We start from the raw sequence: 20,252 nt of genomic DNA, 5'->3' as shown, positions 1-20,252 counted from the left end.
GCCACGGTCCAGTCATTGATGACTTGGTTCAGTGGTGTGAGGAGTTTTATCTCCAATTGAATATATCTAAATGGATTGCATCACAGTCCCGTTTAGCCTCCCTGTACTCTAAACAGGTACAAAGGATGGCTTTATCAATTCTTATAAATGGTTCCCATCCTCTATTGGGTGAATTTCAGCTTCTTTCCTCAGGATGGAGGTTTTTATTTCCAAGATGCAGGACAAAGCGTTATGAAGACAGCTTTGTCCCTGATACTGTCACTGAACTGAATAAGAATTGTTTTTGATTTGATTCATATTGTTTAATTACTACATATGTGTTTTGTCAGGTTTCATTAGGTATGTGTGTTTGTGAAGGGATGCCAAATGCTATCATTTTTCTGTAAAGCAAATTTACCTATGGGTATAAATAAAGTAACCTTAACCTTAAAATGTTCCTGTTACTTCCAACCCAGACAGGAGCCCACTCCCACTCTCCTTTGTCCCCTTCTCCTCGACCTGAGTTTGTAGCTGCTCTTCTCTTCGGGCATCTGATGGGATACCAATCTTTAATACAAAATAAGAATAAACACAAAACACAAGATGATACCAAAATGAAACACAAAACGCTGGGTCACTGACCCAGGACCATGACATAAATTCATATGTTATTTATATCTTTACATGTTTGAATGTTTATGCATAATGTAATTGTAATGTATTGTATTTTATCTACCTGGCTGGATATCTCGCATTTATTTAAGTACAGGAATTTTTAGCTTCTGATTGGAAGATGAAATTACATGGGGAGTCGGAACAAGGAGGTTGTTGTGCTGAAGTGTACCAGGAGTAAAGATGCTGCTAAGCAAGCTCTCTCTCTCTCTCTCTCTCTCTCTCTCTCTCTCTCTCTCTCTCTTGCTGTTTATACTACTTAAGAGAGATTTAGTGTCATTTCCTCTACCTTTTCATGCATGTATTATGTATATTTACTTGGGTGTGACTTAACCAATTAACCAATACCAACCTGTTATATGTCAGCTGGTTTATCTATGAAGATGTGATTGGTTAATTTGAATTTCTTTCTGTTTCCTGTCTTTTATTTAAGCACACTTCTACAATGTTTTACTATGACCCTGATGAAGGCCACAAGCCGAAACGCATTGGTCAGTCAATGAAGTTGTTCCTCGTCCCTTCAAGTGTTGCTGGAGTTCCTGCGTTGTGATTGTTTCAATCTGCTGTTATGTGAGAAAATAGCTACAGATTAAATTTAAATTCAAATTTAGATTAAATGAACGTGTCATATGCTGGCCGTCTGAAGCAGGCAAGGGAGGACCCAAACGCAGACTCAAGGAGGCAAAACATAAACTCAAAAGGCAGCTTTATTGCTGAACATCACGAAATACAAATCTAATTAAACTTGGAATGTACATGAAAAACAGGCTGGAAGGCAAAACACAGGGCAGGGAATGAGGGGCCTGAGACATGAGCACCGAGAGGGGGAGACGCAGGATGAGAAACAGACAAACCAGCAAAGAACAAGGAAGACGCAGGGCTTAAATACACAAGTAGGAAAATGAGAGGATGGGGAACAGATGAGAACACAGCTGGGACGAATCTGACATAACGAGACACGAGGACACAAAATTCAATACACTGACTGTCAAAGTAAAATAGAAAATGCACGACAGACACAGAGATGCAGACGAGAAATAACATGGAGTAAAATTTTGTTTTGTCACTGATTAACAATTCAATAAATGTAAATGTAAATACATGTAAATAAAAACAAATAAAAACAGAATGCAATCATTTGCAGAACTACTAAACTGACAAAATGTAGCATTTTAAGAAAACGATCGGCCCTTTTTACATTTTATGGCAGTAACATGTCTCACAAAATTTGGGAATGGGGCAAAAAGGGTTTTAAATTAAGTGGTACTCAAAAGAAACATTTTGCAATGAATTAGGTTAACTGGCAACAGGTCAGTAACATGAGTAAGACAAGATCATCTAAGAGAGATTCAGACTACAGGCAGACATTCACCAGTTCATCAAAATGTCATTTTTGACCAAATACATCACATAGCAGCTCTTTTCTATATTAACGATGCTTCATATCATAAAATATAAAATCATTCAAACACGTAATTGTCACTTTTCTTTAAATATAATCAATAAACTAAATTCTCCTTTATGAAAACTGTTTCCTCTTCCAGAAATCCTTTGTCAGTGATATCGTCTTTTAATAGTAACCTTGATACATTTACCTTTATTTCTCTTCTACTGTAAATTCTCCAAATGACCGTCTTGGTCTGTATAAGCATTCCTTTCAGTAAAGCAGGTTTCTGTGTACCGGTCTAATCACCTATTCACTGCCCACATTATAAATTTAAATCAGTAAGATTATGTAACTGTCATTTTATACAGTTTAAGTTTCAAAAATGTCGCATGAACACAGCTGCTGTAATTTTCAGCAGAGTTGGAACAGCGCTAATTTACTCATAGTGTGTACTGAACATTTCATCCAGACTTTGAATAGCAGCTTCTTTAGTGTGTGTCTTCCACTCGCTGGGAATCTCACCACGTCCTGTGAATTTTAAAGCATAGTGGTTTTCCAGTTCCTCCTGAAATTGCCACACAAACCATTTCCAGTACTTCAGCTTAGACTCATCTGAAGTTATGCTCCAGTTTGCATATGGTGGTCCAGCACTCCGATACTGTTTAAAAGGAATTAGTTTTGTTGTATTTTTTCCAGCATAAAAATTTCCATCACTTGCAACCTTTGTTGTGCAGAACTCAATACACATTTCCTCACTGTTATGATACTGTGCGCCCTTAACTGCAAAAGATCGATGAAAGGGGACGCTGTGGTCTTCAGGACTGTGATCTTTAACAGTGTTGGTACAAACAGCTGCACAGAACGGGCAGGTTTCCCAGCAGCAGTTACACAGCTGATCAATGAGGATTTGATCAGGTCTCAGTCTGAATTCCTTCATCTTATCCAAGGAAAGCCGATTCATCTCCTCTGTGATGGATATGAGACCTTTCTCAATCTCTTCTTTAAGAAATTCAAAATTGTTTATGTCCCTGAAGTTTTGACAAGAGATAGATTCAAGAGTCAGTTTATCTTTAAGGAAACTGGAAAATTCCTCTACCCACATGTCGATGTCTCCTCTTTGTGTTTTGACGTTATTTGTTGCATCAAATAAAGCTTGATAGGCAAACTCATCCATGTTGCCTGCATTTTTCCTGAGTATTTTGAGTGCTTTATTTTTGTGTTCTCCTGACATATGTTCATTTACTTTCTCTTCAATAAAAGCCTCGACTTGCTTCCTCGGATTTTGGATGTAGGTGATGAAAGCATCGAAGTCCTCTTTCTCTGCAAGTGACTTCAACAAATGTTTCTCTAAGTTCAGTCTGTTCCCATTGAATGCTGGGAAAGTGCACCTCATCTCTCCAGCAAGATCAATGGCAGTCTTGTTGCAGACCGCTTCAACAATAGAAACCTTCAGTTTTTCACAGATCATTTCTCCAAACACAACAGCAGATGAGTTTCCATTGCATAAGCTTCTGAAAATGCTGTAGTATTGTGTTTTCTTGCTTTCCAAGTAAGTGAGTGCATCATTGCTCATTTTATATTTTTTGTGAGACTGTGAAAGCCAAACGGCTGCCCTGTCAAACACATACAGTAAGAGATCAACTGTGAACTCCTGTTTGAAATCATATTTCTTGTTTGATTTGAACTCTGTCACTTTCTCCTGAACATTTTTGGCCACTTCTTGTAAGTAAGTCGGACTGTAGCCTCTTGTCATTACAGGTTTGCTCTTGATTATATCAAGTGATTGTTTTTCAACATTTCTTATGAGGGCTCTGATTAATTGTTTATCTTCAAATTGAAAAGATTCTTTTGTAGCACAATCTTCAAAATATTTAAGTAGTTTTTTGACTTTCATTTTCTCTTTTGTGTCTTGCTGCTTGCTGAACAAAATATATTCAGAATAATCACCAACGTTGGATATGGTTTTGTATTTGTCATTGCTTTTGCAGCTAAGTATAAGAGCCCATTCAAAACCAAGGTTATTAAGAATATTTGCTTGATCGTCTTCCAGATTAATGTTCTCAATGGGTTGTATATCTGCGGTTAATTTTTCAACCCAATCACTCCAAAAACTGTTAAACTGTTTTTGAAGTTCCTCTTCATCTTTTGCTTTGTCTTTTAACTGATGAGCGAGCTCTTTGCTCTTTAGCAGCAGTTTGTTCTCAAAGTCTTTTTTCTTATCATCCAGCTTTTTACAAGCTTTCTTCTGCTGAATAATTTCATCCACTTTTTTTATCGCTCCTCTCACCAGTTCCTCTTGGAACTCCTTTATTTTGTTTTCAAATTGGCCTCTCCACTGAACCAATATTTCTTTGTCTCCATCATCCTCAAAGTATGTCACCAAGTCACTTTTAATTGCTTCATATGATTTGCTCATCTCTTTAAAAAGATCACTGCGTTCAATTTTGTCAAGTTCTCCATTTTCAATTTTGGTATGAAGCTGGTTTTCAATAGTCAGCATGTTGCTCCTCAGGGCCCAGGTCCAGTTTCCATACTCAACCTCAAGTTTTCTGTAAATTGCAATTTCTAGTGAGTTTTTGAAGTTGAAAACAAAGTGTTCATTCATCAGGGCATTCCACAAGTCATGAATTTTGATTTTGAAATGTGAGATAGTAATCCCATTGGACTGTTTAGCCTTAGACATGATGAGGTTCTTCAGCTCTTGGATGCTCTCGCTGTAGCCTGGATTTGGAGGAGCCATCGGTGGACTTCCCTCCCATAACTGAGCAAAGTATTTCACATCTTTTTGCACATCAAAGGCAATGACATCACTGAAGCACTCAGCATCACACAGCTCCTCTTTAGCAGCTAGCTGAGCCATCTGGTCCAGTTTTTCTTGCAGGCGTCTTTTCCCATCCATGTTTTTCTCAGCAGCTGCGATATCTGTCACATTCTGGTGAACAAACACACAACTTGGGGAAAGCTTAACTTTCTTCATCCTCATGAAAGCCTGAACAACAATCTGCAGGACATCCTGCATGTCAGCTGGATTCTCACCAAAGATGTTGATCAGTGTCATGTTTCCCAGACCAACCGTAAATGTTGCCAATTCATTGTCGTGATGAAGAGTAGTATTACTTTCCAGCTCAAGAGCCCGTAGTCCTTCAGTGTCCACCACTAGAACATATTCAAACTTGAAGTCTTTCTTGATTTCCTCTGACACTTTGACCAGCTGCATGAAGGCACCTTTGGTGCATCTGCCTGCACTCACTGCAAACTTCAGTCCAAACATGGCATTCAGCATTGTTGATTTTCCACTGCTTTGTACGCCCAAAACTGACAACACAAAAACTCTCTGGTCACCTAGTTTCTCAATGACTTTATCTAAAAAACTAGAGATCCATGTTAGAGGCACATGACCTGCATCACCATCCATCAGCTCCACTGGGTGTCCTGAAATCATCAGATCTGCAGCCAGTTCAGGGTATTTAACCCACTCAGTGTGTTTACTCTCTGCTTGTACTGCTCTATGGGCTTCATAGATCTGTCCCATTTCTCTGAAGATGTGCTCCAAGCCAAAGGTTGCAGACTGCAGTGTTTTGGATATTTGTTCAAGCTCAGTTTGTTTGCTTGTTAACAGATCAGATTTGTCGTGTTTCTTCTTCAGAGTCAAGACCTCAGTCCACTTTTCATCATAGCTTTGGAGAATTGAAGAGAGATCGTCTGTGGATAGTGCATCTATTAAGATCTGAGTCCATTTCAGGAAGTACTCCTTCTGTTTTGATGGCAAAGACAAGAGGCTTTCTGTGAATGACTTCATCAGTTCACTACATGAAGCTTTGCGCTGATTTTGTCTTATTTGCATCAGCTGCTGTTCTTTCTGACTTTTTTCCTGCTCGGTTTTTCCTTTAAGGTTATACAGCTCTTTATTTATTCTGCACCACTTGTGCCACAGATCGCCTTGACAAGGTAGAAACGTATCTTTGATCTTTGAAATTTCCATCCCTTGAAGCATATTAACTGTTTTCAGTGCAGCTGATTTCCCTTTTTGACAGACTTCATCATCTTCATCCACACTGACTCCAGGGACTTTGGCCATGGATTCAAGCTGGAAGGATGTATTATCAGGTTCGTGTAAAATCTTTCTGATAATTCCTTTCAGTTCTTCAGAAACATCTGACTGACTTCTGTCTTTCAGACCCATTTTGTATTTTCTCTTTTTCACTTGAAGTGCACCACAATCATTATCAGCAACGAGAATAATGAGCCACTTTGGTAACTTGAAAAGGTCTTGGATTACTGCAGTACTTTTCTGGCCTTTTTCCAGAGTCGGCACAAGAACAACAGTGACTGATGATTTTTCTGTCAGTATCTCACGCTGTTTTTCAAATGACAGAGCATCACCATGAAGATTACAAAAGGCAATGCAGTCTGTAAAGGAGTCATTGGGTTTTCCGGCTGGACAGTACCAGGCAATCTCTGCCACACCATCCATCAGATGGCGAGATTTGGTGCTACCTGGGCAGTTCCTGTGGAAGAAGGTGCTGTGACGGTCATTGATCAAAGTGTTCATGAGCTGAGATTTCGACATTGGAAGTGAACCCAGGCGGAAGAAAAACACCATGGGTGTCTCAGCTTTGCAAATGGGCATAGTCTTCATGGTCATGGCATGTGAATTATCCTTGATTTGAGTTTTCTTCCATGTTTTTTGTATCTGCCTGAATGTCCACAAAGGACACTCATCATCCTTTGTTACTGGGTCAGGGACAAGCAAAGGTAAGGCGTACTGACACTGTGATAGCTTTGTAACCAGGTTCTGCTTCAGAAAACTGTCTGAGCAGTGAAACACTGCCATCTGAACATCCATTGGATGCAAATGAAACTGTTTTGATTCATCAGAGTCTACACTTTCACTAAATAGAGCATCGAAGTCATCATCATCTGTGTCTTCAATGTCAGACATTTGTACAGACTGTGAATCTCCCACAGCAGGATTGTCTTGTCTTACAGGAATGTATCTAGCTCTATAGTCTAACATCAACAACCTATTAAGAAAAGTAAGAGCTAAATCTTTCTCAGACGTGTCACGGCCCTGTTTCACAGGAGGACCTATTTTAAGAAAGTCTGCTGTTGACATCTTCTGCTGATGTTTGTCTTGAAGGTTGAGTCTTCTGAGTAGTCTTTCATCTTCTCGTTGACTGTGTTTCATTGTGTAGATTTCTTCAGAAACATCTAATAGATCCTGTAGATAAATCAGTGTTTGTATTTACTGTTTGTAAAGAACAATAAATAGTTTCTTGAAGACCTTGTACAATGAATGTGAGTTTCTGACCTTATTCTTGTTTCCACTCTTATTCATTCTGAGGGTACCTGCAGAATAGCAACGATTTAACAGATTAGCAGAAATACACCTTTCCATTCAATTCAGTTTTATTTATATAGCACCAAATTACAACAAGAGTTGATTCAAGGTGGTTTATATTGTAAGGTAAGAGTCCTACAATCATACAAACAAAACAAAGAACACCGTAACAATCATATGACCCCTATAAGCAAGCACTTTGGCAACAGTGGGAAGGAAAAACTCATTTTAACAGGAAGAAACCTCCAGCAAAACCAGGCTCAGTGAGGACAGCCATCTGCAGCGACCAAGTAAGGGGAGAAAGAGAGGGCAAAAGACCCACTGTGGAAGACAGCCAGAGATTAATAATAACTAACAATTCAATGCAGAGAGGTGTATGAATACATAGTGGGTGAAAAAGGTGACTGAAGAAAAAAAAGTCAGTACATCATGGGAATCCCCCAGCAGCGTAAGGGACTAAGGGAGCATTCAGGGTCACCTGGTCCAGCCCTAACTGTATGCTTTATCAAAAAGGAAAGTTTTAAGCTTAATCTTAAAAGTAGAGATAGGGTCTGTCTCCCAAATCTAAACTGGAAGCTGGTTCCACAGAAGAGGCCTGAAAGCTGAAGACACAGCCTCCTATTTTACTTTTAAATACTCTAGGAACAACAAGTAAGGCAACAGTCTCAGAGCAAAGGGCTCTAATGAGGTGATACAATACTAGGAGGTCACTAAGATAACACGGGGCCTGAATATTCAGTATTTCTACATCATGGAAATTTTTTTAGTACTGCTCAAACGTTTGTATATACTGTACTGTGCAAAGATGTTGAGCCATATTAATTTCTTTCCATTTTGCTAGGAAAATGGAAAATAGTTGCAACAATTTATTGAAACAAGGATGAAAATGCTTGAGAATTTATAAGGACACACAGCACACCATTGGAAGAGATGTTTTAGACTCACTTTGTTGGTGGAAAAATATTATTTTATGCCTATTAAACTGTGTTAACTTCGGAATTTTATCAATTAAAAAATAAAAAAATATGAACAACTGGAGTTTTTACAAAAAGCTGCTAGTAACAAAGTATCATTTAAAAATAATTATTTGTCTGTTATATGCAGATACCGCTCTGGTTCATCCCATGAGTTAGGTGAGGTTTTATGCTTTGAGGATTCATAGGCCAGTGTTAAATGCCTTAAAAATAAGACAAGATTAAAAATGAGTGAAGAAGCAGGCAGTGTGCACAGAAAACTTTGAAAGACCATCAGAAATCTCAGAAAAGTCTGACTCCTTGAAAGCAAAATAGAAGGAAGTGATAGCAGTTTCAATACTTTTGCATAGTGCTGTGCCTGCTCATTGAAGGTTTTGTCTTTAATTCTTTACTTTAAACCATGAAATATATGGAACAAAGTATAGTACAACACAATAACTCCTAAAAAGTATGACTAAAAGTTTACTGTAATACAAAGGAGCAGCCTCGCAAATCAACCAAACCGTCAAATATCAGCTCAGATCAATGCTTCTCAGTTTTTTGGTAGAAATGGTTTGGCCCAAACTGCCTAAAGTAGTTTGCTTCACCATTTGTTTACACATTTCACAACACTCTATAATAGGCCTTAGAAAAAGGCAAAAGTACCCTGTAGTAGATGCAATTTGTGGGCAACAAGTCAGGTTTTTGCAGGAAACAATGAAACAATTACACTGTAAGACCTGCGAATAAGGTGTAAGTATCCTGTAATTACATACAGTTTGGAGAGGAAGGAAAGGAAGGAGTTACAGCAGTTTAGTATGATGAAAGATAGCGATGTTAAAGTACTGACAAAAAGTAAAGAGTGTGTTGAGAAGGTCAGACGCAGTTGCACTATTTCTTTGTGGATGTAAACAATGGCTGCTGCAGTACATCTACGAGGACAGGGAGACAGTGGTAAAGTTTGCAGTAGGAGTGAAATTCACTCTGAGCCACTTCTGGTTCACAGTGGGGATGGACAGGCTGGCAGATGAGGTCAGAGCGAGGTCAGAGCTTTACTTGCAAATGGAAAGTTACCTCGATAACCTATTAATAACTGTGTGTTAATGGCAAATACATAAGTTGTTGTACATGAATTATAATTCAAACATAATTCTGTGAGAAGTCTGTGGCTGAGGTGTGGTCTTTGGCTCCTCTGCAGGGGAGCAGCAGGCAGCAGACTTGAGGGGAAGGGCCAGGTAGGCTGGCAGGGGAGGTGCAGCTTCCCTTTTCAGTGCCGCTGGTTCCAGGAAGAAGGGGTGTGGTGTGGTGACAACTGGAAAGCTGTCTGTTCATCACAGGAGTAATTAAAGGTCTTTACAAGCGTACTGAGTGTTGCAAGTGACTGGGGTTTACAAGTGGTGCCAAAACCCAGCTTGCAATGTTGGACGTGCTGACCACGCAGACTTAAGTGGTTGCAGAGATGGCCTCAGCGCACAGGGAGCATGCAGCTGCGCAAGAAGTGCAGATGCCAGGCTTTAGGACCAGGCCAAATGCCAAACCCGGGTGCTGGAGAGGCTGGTCAGGGCTACTGCTGTCAGGAGAGGTGCAGACAGCAGCTCTGAGCCTGCTGCCAGCCTTACAAGGGAGCTTGACTGACATCAGTCGAGCCATCCTAGACCTATTGGGCCTCTCCGGTTCTGGGGCAGCCGGCACAGTGATTTAGAGGTCATTAAAATTGATTCAGAATTTGAAAACGTGCAATTATTCGTGTCATAAACCATGACACACTGCTCTCTTCTACATAAGCTGCCTTTATAGGTTGAAAGTAACAGTATCGGTATTGTTATCTGCAATACTGGCCCTGGCCCTAAAAGCAGCCATGCTCTGTTGGCTGCTTTGATTGACAGCTGTGGTAAAGTTTGCTGTAAAGTCAAACTTTTGAACTTTACAACATCCAAATGTTCAGATAATTAAAAACAAAAATACAAACCCTTTGAACCTAAACTTTCATAAAGTGTCAAAATCAATCCGCCACATATTAAAATCTCACCTCTCTTGACCATTTCTTCTTTTTGGTCCAGCTCTTCATGTTCCTCGTGCATGAGTCTGCTGTAGCAGTGGGGGTTGTTTTCAGAGACCATGACATCTATTTTCTCTAAGAGATCTATTATCTCGTTGGCATCCGTCATGCCTCTTGTGCACGTGTGGCATCTTTTTTCACTAAATCTGCTGTTAGCTTTCAGGTCTGCCAGTGCACTTTCACATTTTTCACCCAGCCACCGAGTCACAACTGTCATTACATAAGGAAGAGATCCTTTCCCAAAAGCTTTTTCAAGCCACTGAACCCCTGAGGTGTAATGGCTGCTATGCCGACCATATGGTACCAGTAAGATAAAGGCATGAATTCCCTGGTTTAAAGGGATTTTGTCAATATCTTGCAGACCAAGAATGTTGATGACTGAGATGTGCCGGCCACACAAATCATATAGTTTGGATGAAAACTGTTCGGCATTTCTTTCTTCATCATGGTCAAATAAAATGTTTCTCGGTCCAAAGTCAATGGCATTTCGCTCACCGGTTAGCACAAACGTGAGGTCAGGCAGCACTGAAACAAACAAAAGAAGAACTTACACTACAGAATTAAAATGACACTATCAGAGAAAAACAATTGTTATATTATTACAAATATTACCTTTGTTACTAACTGCAGTTGATGCAGACATAGTTTCTCTCTGTCTTCTTGTAGTTTTATTGCTCACTGAGTAGCAAACTTCATTACTGGGATTCCAACTAAAAGAGTGGTCATACCTGAAACCACGTAAAGAGCAACCATGCACCAATACCCCATTTCAGAAAACACTTGCACTACTGCAGTATTACATACAGAGCTAGATAAAACAAACATATGGTATCAAAGGGAAGGAGGCAGAGAAAAATATACAACAAGGCAGAAAAAAATATACAACAAATTCTCACTTGGATGAAAAACATAGGATCAGCCAACAATATCTGTTTGGCAAACCTTTCATATTATGTTAAAATGTTAGACTACCTTTGTTATCTTTCACAGATGTAGTTCAGTTGGTTTTGGAATATTTTCCACCTCCAGGTGCTGCATTAACTTTATTATCTTCCATCCAGCGGCTTTATTACCATTATGGTCACAGGACAAAGTAATTTAAAAAGAAAGAAAGAAAAAAGAAAGATGAAATCACATAGAAAGATTTTTTTGTAAAATGATTAAAATACAAACATATTTTTGTTTGTTTGTTTTACAAATTAAGAACTTTATTAAAAGTGAACTGTTGCAAGTATAGTAGTTTGCAAACATGCCAACTTTTTCCTTTTCTCACTTCTTAGGATGACCCAATTGCACAACAGACGTTTACTGGTAAATTTTAAAGATTCGCTGTCTCTTATCGTGGCTATAAAAGATGAATAAAGTTGATAAGAATAAAGTTTTTTAATCTTTATACCATAATAACAAACTGATCGGGGAAGTATCAGTGTGTCAGTAGATAAAATTCTCTATTCTTCCTGTTGCTATGCAACAACAAATTAAATGGACTGAACAAAGTCCATTTTTAGTGCCTTTCCTATGACATGTCTGCAATGAAACACAGAGACAGTTTCTCAGCAAGCCTGACTTCCAGTCATGAAGTTCTTGAAGCCTTGATGACTTAAAAATGCACAGAGCAAAATTCCTTGTTTTGATTAGTTTGTTTGTTGCACATTCTCTGATTTTCCAGCTGACTACGTGTTCAGTCTCTCATAAAGCTTTAATAAAAATGATCATGTTCTTGTCAGCATGACACTCTTTTACGGCTACCATTACAATGACAGAAATTTGTTGCTTGATCAACTCACCATTTCTGTGTAGATACGGCTGCCCTGTCAGAAATCCTCCTAGTACCCCTGAGATATTTAGAGTAAGATCAGAGGATGATAATATGTCGCACTATATTTCTGCCCCTGACCAATCCCTCCCACAAAGGTAACAAAAGAAAAAAATGTGGCGCTTTGAAACCTTGTCACTTACGGGAAAATTTTGGGTTGGGCTTACTGGTAATGATACTGGTAATGAAACTGTTAGCACTGCCCTGTCATGGAGTGAAGTGCACCCAGATGTAGACTCAGATAAGAACTAACACAAAAGAAAACTGACCTTTATTTCAATTACAACAGCAAATATAAATTACAGTAAAAGACAGAAGCTGAACAAGTCAAAATGTAGTATGGGAAACCAAAGGGCTGAGAACCGGTACAAACGGTACAACGCAGCAAGAAAAATAAGGCTACAATATGAAAATCTAAAGTACAAGAATAAAGTGCAGATTATGCAATAAATATAATAATGAGCAAAATTCAACTACTGAACTCAAAGCTTGGAGTCAAAGCAGATCAATACACGGCCACTTAAAAAATCAAAATAAATGCAGTGAGGTCAGAAAATTTCTTCATTCATTTGATACATTTTTGGATTTTATGCCAAGTAAAAGCTTTTCTACACCCACGTACTAATAAATTTATTTTACCCTGATCAAAGTATTATGTTGTAAAGATTACAAATAACTGTATTGTTATCAGCATGCTTTTATACAGCCAACATATTACACAGAATAAAATTACTAAAGAACTTTGACACACCATGTGTTGAGCAGTCAGATCATGTTGCATGAATGATGATTTAAGATTATGATGTTATTATGATGCTATTATCATGTCTATGCAGAGTGCAGACAGACAGTATAAATGGTATGTTTTATTCAGATTCAGTTTATCATGTTTAATGGGTAAATAGTGGAGCAATGTGTTTTTGTTTGTTTGTGCATTTTGGGGGGATGAGGATGAGAATCGTCTCTGCTTCCCTTTCTGTAAAAGTGGCCACACTCCACTGATACAATATATACAATGAATGGGTCAACACATAAATGAATGCTGTTACCTTGTCAGCTGTTCTCTCCCACAAGTGGACTGCAGAGTCATGTCATGCAAGAAAGGGGAATACATATAGGATCATTTTTATTTTGACTGAAAATTATTAGGAAGATTTTATTTTAGCAGTTGATTACCTTTGTTATTTGTCATCAGTGAAACAGACTTGGCTTTATACTTTACATCTTTTCAAGATGGTATGCTATTACTATCATTGTTCTCTTCCATTGTTCATTTTTCTGCATTTCATTCTTACAGTAATGATGAAAAATAATTCCCAAAATGAAATATGCCACAAAGAATGTAACTGTAAAATGTAACCTAAAGGCCTAGTGACATTCACCATCTCTCGTAAAACTCAAGAGGTAAAAAGATTATTTTAGACATTTTTTCCGTGTGAATTTCAGGTACCAGAAATATAGTGACATAATGACAAAAAGAAAAAAAGAAGACTTTTTTTTACTCAGACTCCTTTATTTTAAAGTAAATGTAAGTATATCATGAGTATACAGTGAATACCCTTTATGATTGTCTTCAGTCAAATGACGGAGTAGGGTTTTTAGTTTGTTTTGTTTTATGTTTGTTTGTTTTTATTCAGTTCATTTTGATCCTAAGAAATCCAGTGGCAACCTGAAAGGGTGTAGCATGAAACTTTTATGACACGTACAAATAATACAACAGTCAACACATAAGGAAAATTTAATCATCAATATTTTTAACCTCTGATTAAAATACAAAAAAAAGAGAAAGAAAAGAAGAAAAAAGAAAAGTCATAAATAGTTACAGCATTATAATTTTAGATGATCTTGGATTTTGGTTTGCTTGTATTTAGAAATGGACTGCAGAGATCTTTATAGCTATTTGGTGCCCTCTAGTGAATGAAAACACTTGCCGATTCCTAGGATGATAATGAGATGAGACGAGATAGCCTTTATTTGTCAGTTGCAGGTCTTTTGCCCACAACCGAGATGACAGACCTTGCCGACCGTACAACCAATACAAACATCACATTGGGGAGACAGGTCAGGCCAGGTAGCGAGGAAAAAAACATCGAAAAGTGTAACACAAAAGGATAATACAGGAATGCACAGATATCAACACACCATAACACAATAAACACAGACAAGCAACATGGGAAAGTGTTCCAGTGTGTACATCTGATCTGGGACCGCTGCAATCTTCGACTGCGCCTCCAGCTGACCCGATGTCCACATCGTGGGGGAGGTAAGCGTTGGAGGTGGCGTTGGATAGGGAGGGTGATGCGTCAGTGAGTGCTTATCAGTATCAGTATATGTATGTGTGTGTGTGTCCATAGTTCAGTTGAGACAGTGTCCTTCGCCCCGCCAGGCTAAGTACACAGTCTTCCAGCCAACCCAGGTGGCCTTGTAGGGAATGGGAAGGAACAGACTCAACACAGTCGTTATCAGGGAGTTTTTGTTCAGCTCCAGCCTTGAGCCCACAGCTGGCGCCGAAGGGGTAGCCGCATTAATGATTAATGTTTTTAAGTGCTTTCGTGTTTTTCCTTTAACATAAAAACAAACATTAGCACTTGAAAACTGTTTTAAGTTCAGTGAGTTATATGGGGGGCGCAAAAAGGTGATATTTATCAGACGCTCATGTGTCCCACCCTGGGCAGGCCTAGGACACGCTGGAGATATCTCTCTCACCTGGCCTGGGATCACCTTGGTGTTCCCCCAGACAAGCTTGGTGTTCCAAGCTGGAGGAGGTGGCTCAGGAGAGGGAAGTCTGGGCTCCTCTGCTTAGGCTACCACCCCCATGATCCATCCCCGGACAACCGGACAGCTAAAATTACCTGGGAATCCAACAGGGTCAGCGTTCACCCCAAATCCAGCACTTTGAGATTGCACGCTAAGCAAAAGGAAGGAGGCCGGGGACTGGTGAGAGTCAGAACCACAGGCCAGGAGGAGACAAAAAACATCCATGAGTATATGAGAAAGTTCGCCACAACCGACCACGTGCTTAGTGAATACCTTAGATAGCAGACACACGAGAAAGAAGAGGAGCAAGAAGAGGAACCATCATAGAAAGGATCGGCCGGTATGTACCATTGGCAGATAGAGAAAGTGGCTGACGTACAGACATCCTACCAGTGGCTGGACAAAGCTGGACTGAAAGACAGAACAAAGGCACTAATCAAGGGAGCACAGGAACAAGCTCTAAGGCTACGTTCACATTGCAGGCGAAAGCGCATCAAATCCGACTTTTTTGACCCTATGCGACCCATATCCGATCATGGCATGACAGTGTGAACAGCACAAATTCGATATTTTCAAATCCGACCTGGGTCGCTTTCGTATGTGGTACTGAATCCGATACATATCTGATGTTTTAGAAAGTGACTGCTGTTTGAACGGTCATGTCGCATTAAATCCATCTTTTATGTCACTAACACAAGACAGACGCCAATTATCAGCGCCGGAGAAGACATCGTGAACGCTTCCTGGCCATCCAGTGAAACTGTTGGGAAGACAGCGTTGGAGAAACGTGAACATTTTATTTGTACTGTATAATCTGCAGATTCTGACAGAAATCTGCAAATATCCTTTGAAGCACCGCTCCTCTAAAACAGTAATAAGGATAATTATTAGGCCATATGTAAATAACAAAATAACTTTATAACTTAAAGCAAAATTGGGAAACGTAAAGTCCTAAACAAGTCTTTATATTAAGGGCCATCAGTCAAACAATACTTTTTGGTCTGGGTCTAAACAGAGCGCGTTGTGTGTGACGTCTTCTTTTGCGCATGCGGGCCGCTTTGAGGGTTCACACTAGAGCGCGTTTGCTGTCACATTTTATTTGTAGTGTGAACAAGCAGACAAAAAAATCGGATTTGATCAAACAATCGGAATTGAGCATTAAGACCTGCAGTGTGAACGTAGCCTAAGTACAAGATCAATAGAGCCTGGGGTCTATCACGCCAGGCAAGACCCCAGGAGCAGGCTGTGTAAAGATGCCCCTTTACACAGGCTCCATTTCAAAACAACAGAAAATAAAAAAAATGTGAAAACTTTGCATGTTCAAACTTCCAAAAAATTAAATACAGGGAGCAAAAGCTTGAATTTCCCCTTTTCTGTTTTACACCAAGACTTAACAGTCTCAACCAATTTTACAGATAATAAACAAATCTCAACAATTGAAAGTGCTTTAGAGGCTCACTTTCTTCCCCTTTTTAAACCTAGTGTGAGGGGCTACTAGCCCTGTTATGTAGGGGTATAGAAGTGCACAGGCTGCCTTGAACGACCAGGGGGTAGTGGGATCTGGGTCTGTGACCCCCCCTAGTACAGTTGACCTGGATACTTACTACTGTAAGAATGGTTTTAGCTGTCTGGCTGTTGCTGGTGCAGTAGGGGAGGGCTCCAGGGCTTGAACCTGCGAACAACGGCTGCCCGGAGTGCACTATGCTGTCGAACATTAACTCAGCCTAGCCCCACATACCCGTACCCAACCAGACAACTCGGGTGCCCCTATTCCAAAGCAACCTGGTTTGACAGAAACATACTACAGTCACTTTTAAATCACTTGTAACCCTTTTATTTGTTCAACTGGCCCTCGTGAACCTAGACCGTCCACCAACGTTAACGGGGCCCTGGAGAACACAAGTAACAGAAAGAAAAACCCCAAAACACTCAAAAAATTTAAGAAACCCCAATAAAACAAATACAACAGCTTGTTTAGTCGTTATGTGATCCATGAAGGCCCTGACTGGTGTTAACTGGATTCCAGATTTGAGCCGCTGACACCCCCACCACCAGCCATTTTGAAGCTCTGATGATTACTTCCATTACCATGATGAAATAATACTAAGATGAACTTCGACAGCTAACTATCAAAGTCAAAGTTTTTTTGAAGAAAGCACCATCTCCTGGTGACACTGCAATTGACTAAAAGGGGCGAAAGTAGATACACCCCATAAGAAGGAGGACTCCCCCCAGCGGCTTAGAGTTGGCTGACAGTGGCAATTTTGAATCTGTACTGCCAGAGCATGGGAGGGACAAAAAGGAGGTGGCCACATATCATATTTTAGCAAAGTGTTTATTTAACAAAAGTAAAATAACCATAACTATGTAGGTCAGTGAAGTCTGTAGAGTATGCAGAGAGAGAGAGAGAGACTGATGCCAGCAGCCTATATATCAGAGGACAATCGGTCATCTCAGATGTATCCACTTATCCACTAATGAACTCTCCAAAGCCTAGAACATAGCCAATTAATAGACATATGTTCGTCATATTTAAGATTGAAGTATTAATTAATGGTCTAAAATTATGGTTTGGAGGAAGTAATCATTTAAGTTACCTCAGAAAGAAGAAAAAGTATCCAAAAATATCAGTGGTATTGATATTTATGTTAAGATTACCCTATAAAATCAGAAGTCATCTGTAAGTTTTTAATTAAATTGACTAAACAGATAGGCTACATAAAAACACCATTGTGTGTTGTAACAGGAACAGGAAATGATACTCTACTGAAGAGAAATGTTAATTTTATTATAACTCGTATCATTAATAACATGAGGTCAAATTCCACTTTTTTATTGTCATTGATTAACAATTCCATAAATAATAGAAACAACATTGTTTAAAAACATTCTCATCTTAGTTCAATAGTTAAAATAAACTAAGATTTGAGTAAAAGCTAAAACATGCTGTGATGATTTAAATGAAGTTAAAGTTCGTATGTCAAATCAGAAACGTAAAGAAACATAAAATATTCATTTGCTACACCTTACACCTTACATCTAAATAAAATTAGAATAGAACACACACATAAACACATTATCGAAAGAAATGTTTCATGAAACTATAAAAAAGAAAAATATTGTAATTTCTCGTTAAAAATAAAACAGAAAACTATTCATTAATGTTCACAATAATATATTTGGTTTTAATTCTCATTATATTCTCAAAATGATTGTTTCTCTCATGTGTGAGCATTTATGTGACCAAAGCAGAAATATATATACCATTCTGTCACGCACATTTAATGTTTAAATCACTAACATTATGTTTTAAAGTTCTTTTGTGAGTAATCAAGGTAAAACAGCTCTTGTGATTTTCAGCAAACTAAAAATGTGTAAAACTGAAACTGTTCATGATAGGTTTGTAGCATAAACCTATTCGCTGGAACGTTCAGGACAATTTGCTACACAGCAAAAACAAGACACAAGTAGGCAAAGTTCTTTGTAGTACTCATGCATGAGGGAGGCCTGCCTGGAGCCAAGTGTCGTTCCACCCACTTGACCTCCGTCAGACTCTCAGCCAGGTTCCCCATAGCATTCCTTTTATTGTGGTTACATGAATATGCATAGGTTCATTAACATATGACATCTTATATAGGTATGCATGTGAACAAAGAATACCTTGTGTGTGTGTGTGTGTGTGTGTGTGTGTGTGTGAGTATCTGTGTGTGTATGGGGTCAAGATGTAACCCCAGGAAGACTCCCCAAAGCTGGTGCCAGGAGTCTAGCGGTACATCTGAACAAAAGGCTCTTATACTTAACCAGATATACGTGTGTTTGCTATACCATATATCAGCAAGAGAAGATACAACCTCTCCTAGGAGGTGTGTGATCTATGCCAGAACACTCTGAAGAGGAGTGAACACACTCCCCTCTTCATGCTACACAGAGTTGTTACAGACCTCCTAGGATGAGACATTCTTTCAATCTACAAATGATTATATACTTCTAAGCATATATGAGTAAATATTTCTAAGCATAAATGACAATCACAATACAAATCTAACATTTCCCCCCTTTTGGCAATTATGCTAGAAAAGTACCCAGTTATGATCACCTCATGCCTGACAGTGTCAATGCAACCATTTTTATACTCAGCATATGTAAACGTACACAGTTTGACAAATATATTAGCAGTTATCCAAGTTCTCATTAATCTCATTCAATGGTAACCTGCATCCTACAAGCAAACAAATGAATTGTTAATGGTCAAAAGAGAAATTAACATTTTCAAGATCACTCCAGCTTGGTTGTGCTCCTCCACAAGACATGTAAATCACATGTCTCTCTGCAGAGTGGTTTAAGTTCTGCAGGACGTCATAAATGTCTCTTCCAGTTGTTTCCATCACTGTTCATAGGACCAGAGTCCAAATGTATGTAGAATAGACATTCAAACATACCAGTTGAGTTTGCCGTTTGTCAACATGGGTCTCAGCTATCTTGAAAGCTGCAGACCTCTTCAGCACTCTAGTTTTATGGCGTCTGCCAACCCCCATCACCTCACTTCAGGCCTCTGTACTGTGGGGGATATTTATAACTCCTCCATTGTCCATCCTCTGCAAGAAAACCCTCTGTGGAAAGGGTGTCGGATCCAGTTATCTTACTGCTGTTATGATCCCAGCAGTCTTCAGAGTGTCATCGTATGCACAGTACAGTGACACAGCATTAGGTGATGTTCATAGGAAACTGCTGTCATCACCACCATAGCTTCTGGCTCCTGTGCTTTTCACAGAATCATGATGCCATCCTGGACTCCCCCTGCGTTGTCACTTTTGGAGCTTGGCACGCTCCCCTCATCCTTCAGGTGCCCGTCTGTCGTCCACAATCTCCTCTGTTGGCCTCTGGAAAGCCCCCTTGGCACAGCTCTCATTCCAACGCAGCTTCGTGGTCCTTGCTGTGGCTCCGAAATCTGATCTCATGATGGGCCCCAAACAGCTCGACCTTTGACCTCAACCACTGCCTGGACTGTCAGCTATGCCTGGAATGGTTCTCGCTTCTCACTGGGCCTCTGAAGATTTCTCAGGAGATTCCTTTCAGCAATACTTTAACTGCTGCACCTGTATTTCCTTGCTAGGAGGAAAAACTTATATCTGGAAAGCATGTCAATCATCATCAAACCACACTCCTTAGTTCAGTGAGCTTCACTTATAGGCCATCAAAGCCTCATCTGAACACAGATGCACCACTTGCATAGGTTTAATACCTGTTGACTAACTGTTAATCACACAAAAATCATAAAAACATAGTTT

General features: G+C 39.4%; 1 protein-coding gene across 1 annotated transcript; it reads right to left on the bottom strand.

Annotated features, from left to right (window-relative positions):
- Nucleotides 1-1,407: 1,407 nt before the first annotated feature.
- LOC116311578 (interferon-induced very large GTPase 1-like) lies at nt 1,408-12,294 on the bottom strand. The gene is made up of 6 exons (XM_039610783.1): nt 12,179-12,294; nt 11,364-11,455; nt 11,004-11,119; nt 10,362-10,916; nt 7,350-7,387; nt 1,408-7,259 (listed from the first exon to the last, which is right to left on the bottom strand). Exons 3-6 carry the CDS (start codon nt 11,032-11,034, stop codon nt 2,475-2,477), a joined length of 5,409 nt encoding a protein of 1,802 aa, XP_039466717.1. The 5' UTR covers nt 11,035-11,119; nt 11,364-11,455; nt 12,179-12,294; the 3' UTR covers nt 1,408-2,474.
- Nucleotides 12,295-20,252: the final 7,958 nt, after the last annotated feature.

The sequence above is a fragment of the Oreochromis aureus genome, linkage group 4 (assembly GCF_013358895.1).
Source record: "Oreochromis aureus strain Israel breed Guangdong linkage group 4, ZZ_aureus, whole genome shotgun sequence".
Lineage (NCBI taxonomy): Eukaryota > Metazoa > Chordata > Actinopteri > Cichliformes > Cichlidae > Oreochromis > Oreochromis aureus.
Note: the sequence above shows the minus strand (reverse complement) of the source record. Positions and strands in the feature narration are given on the sequence as shown.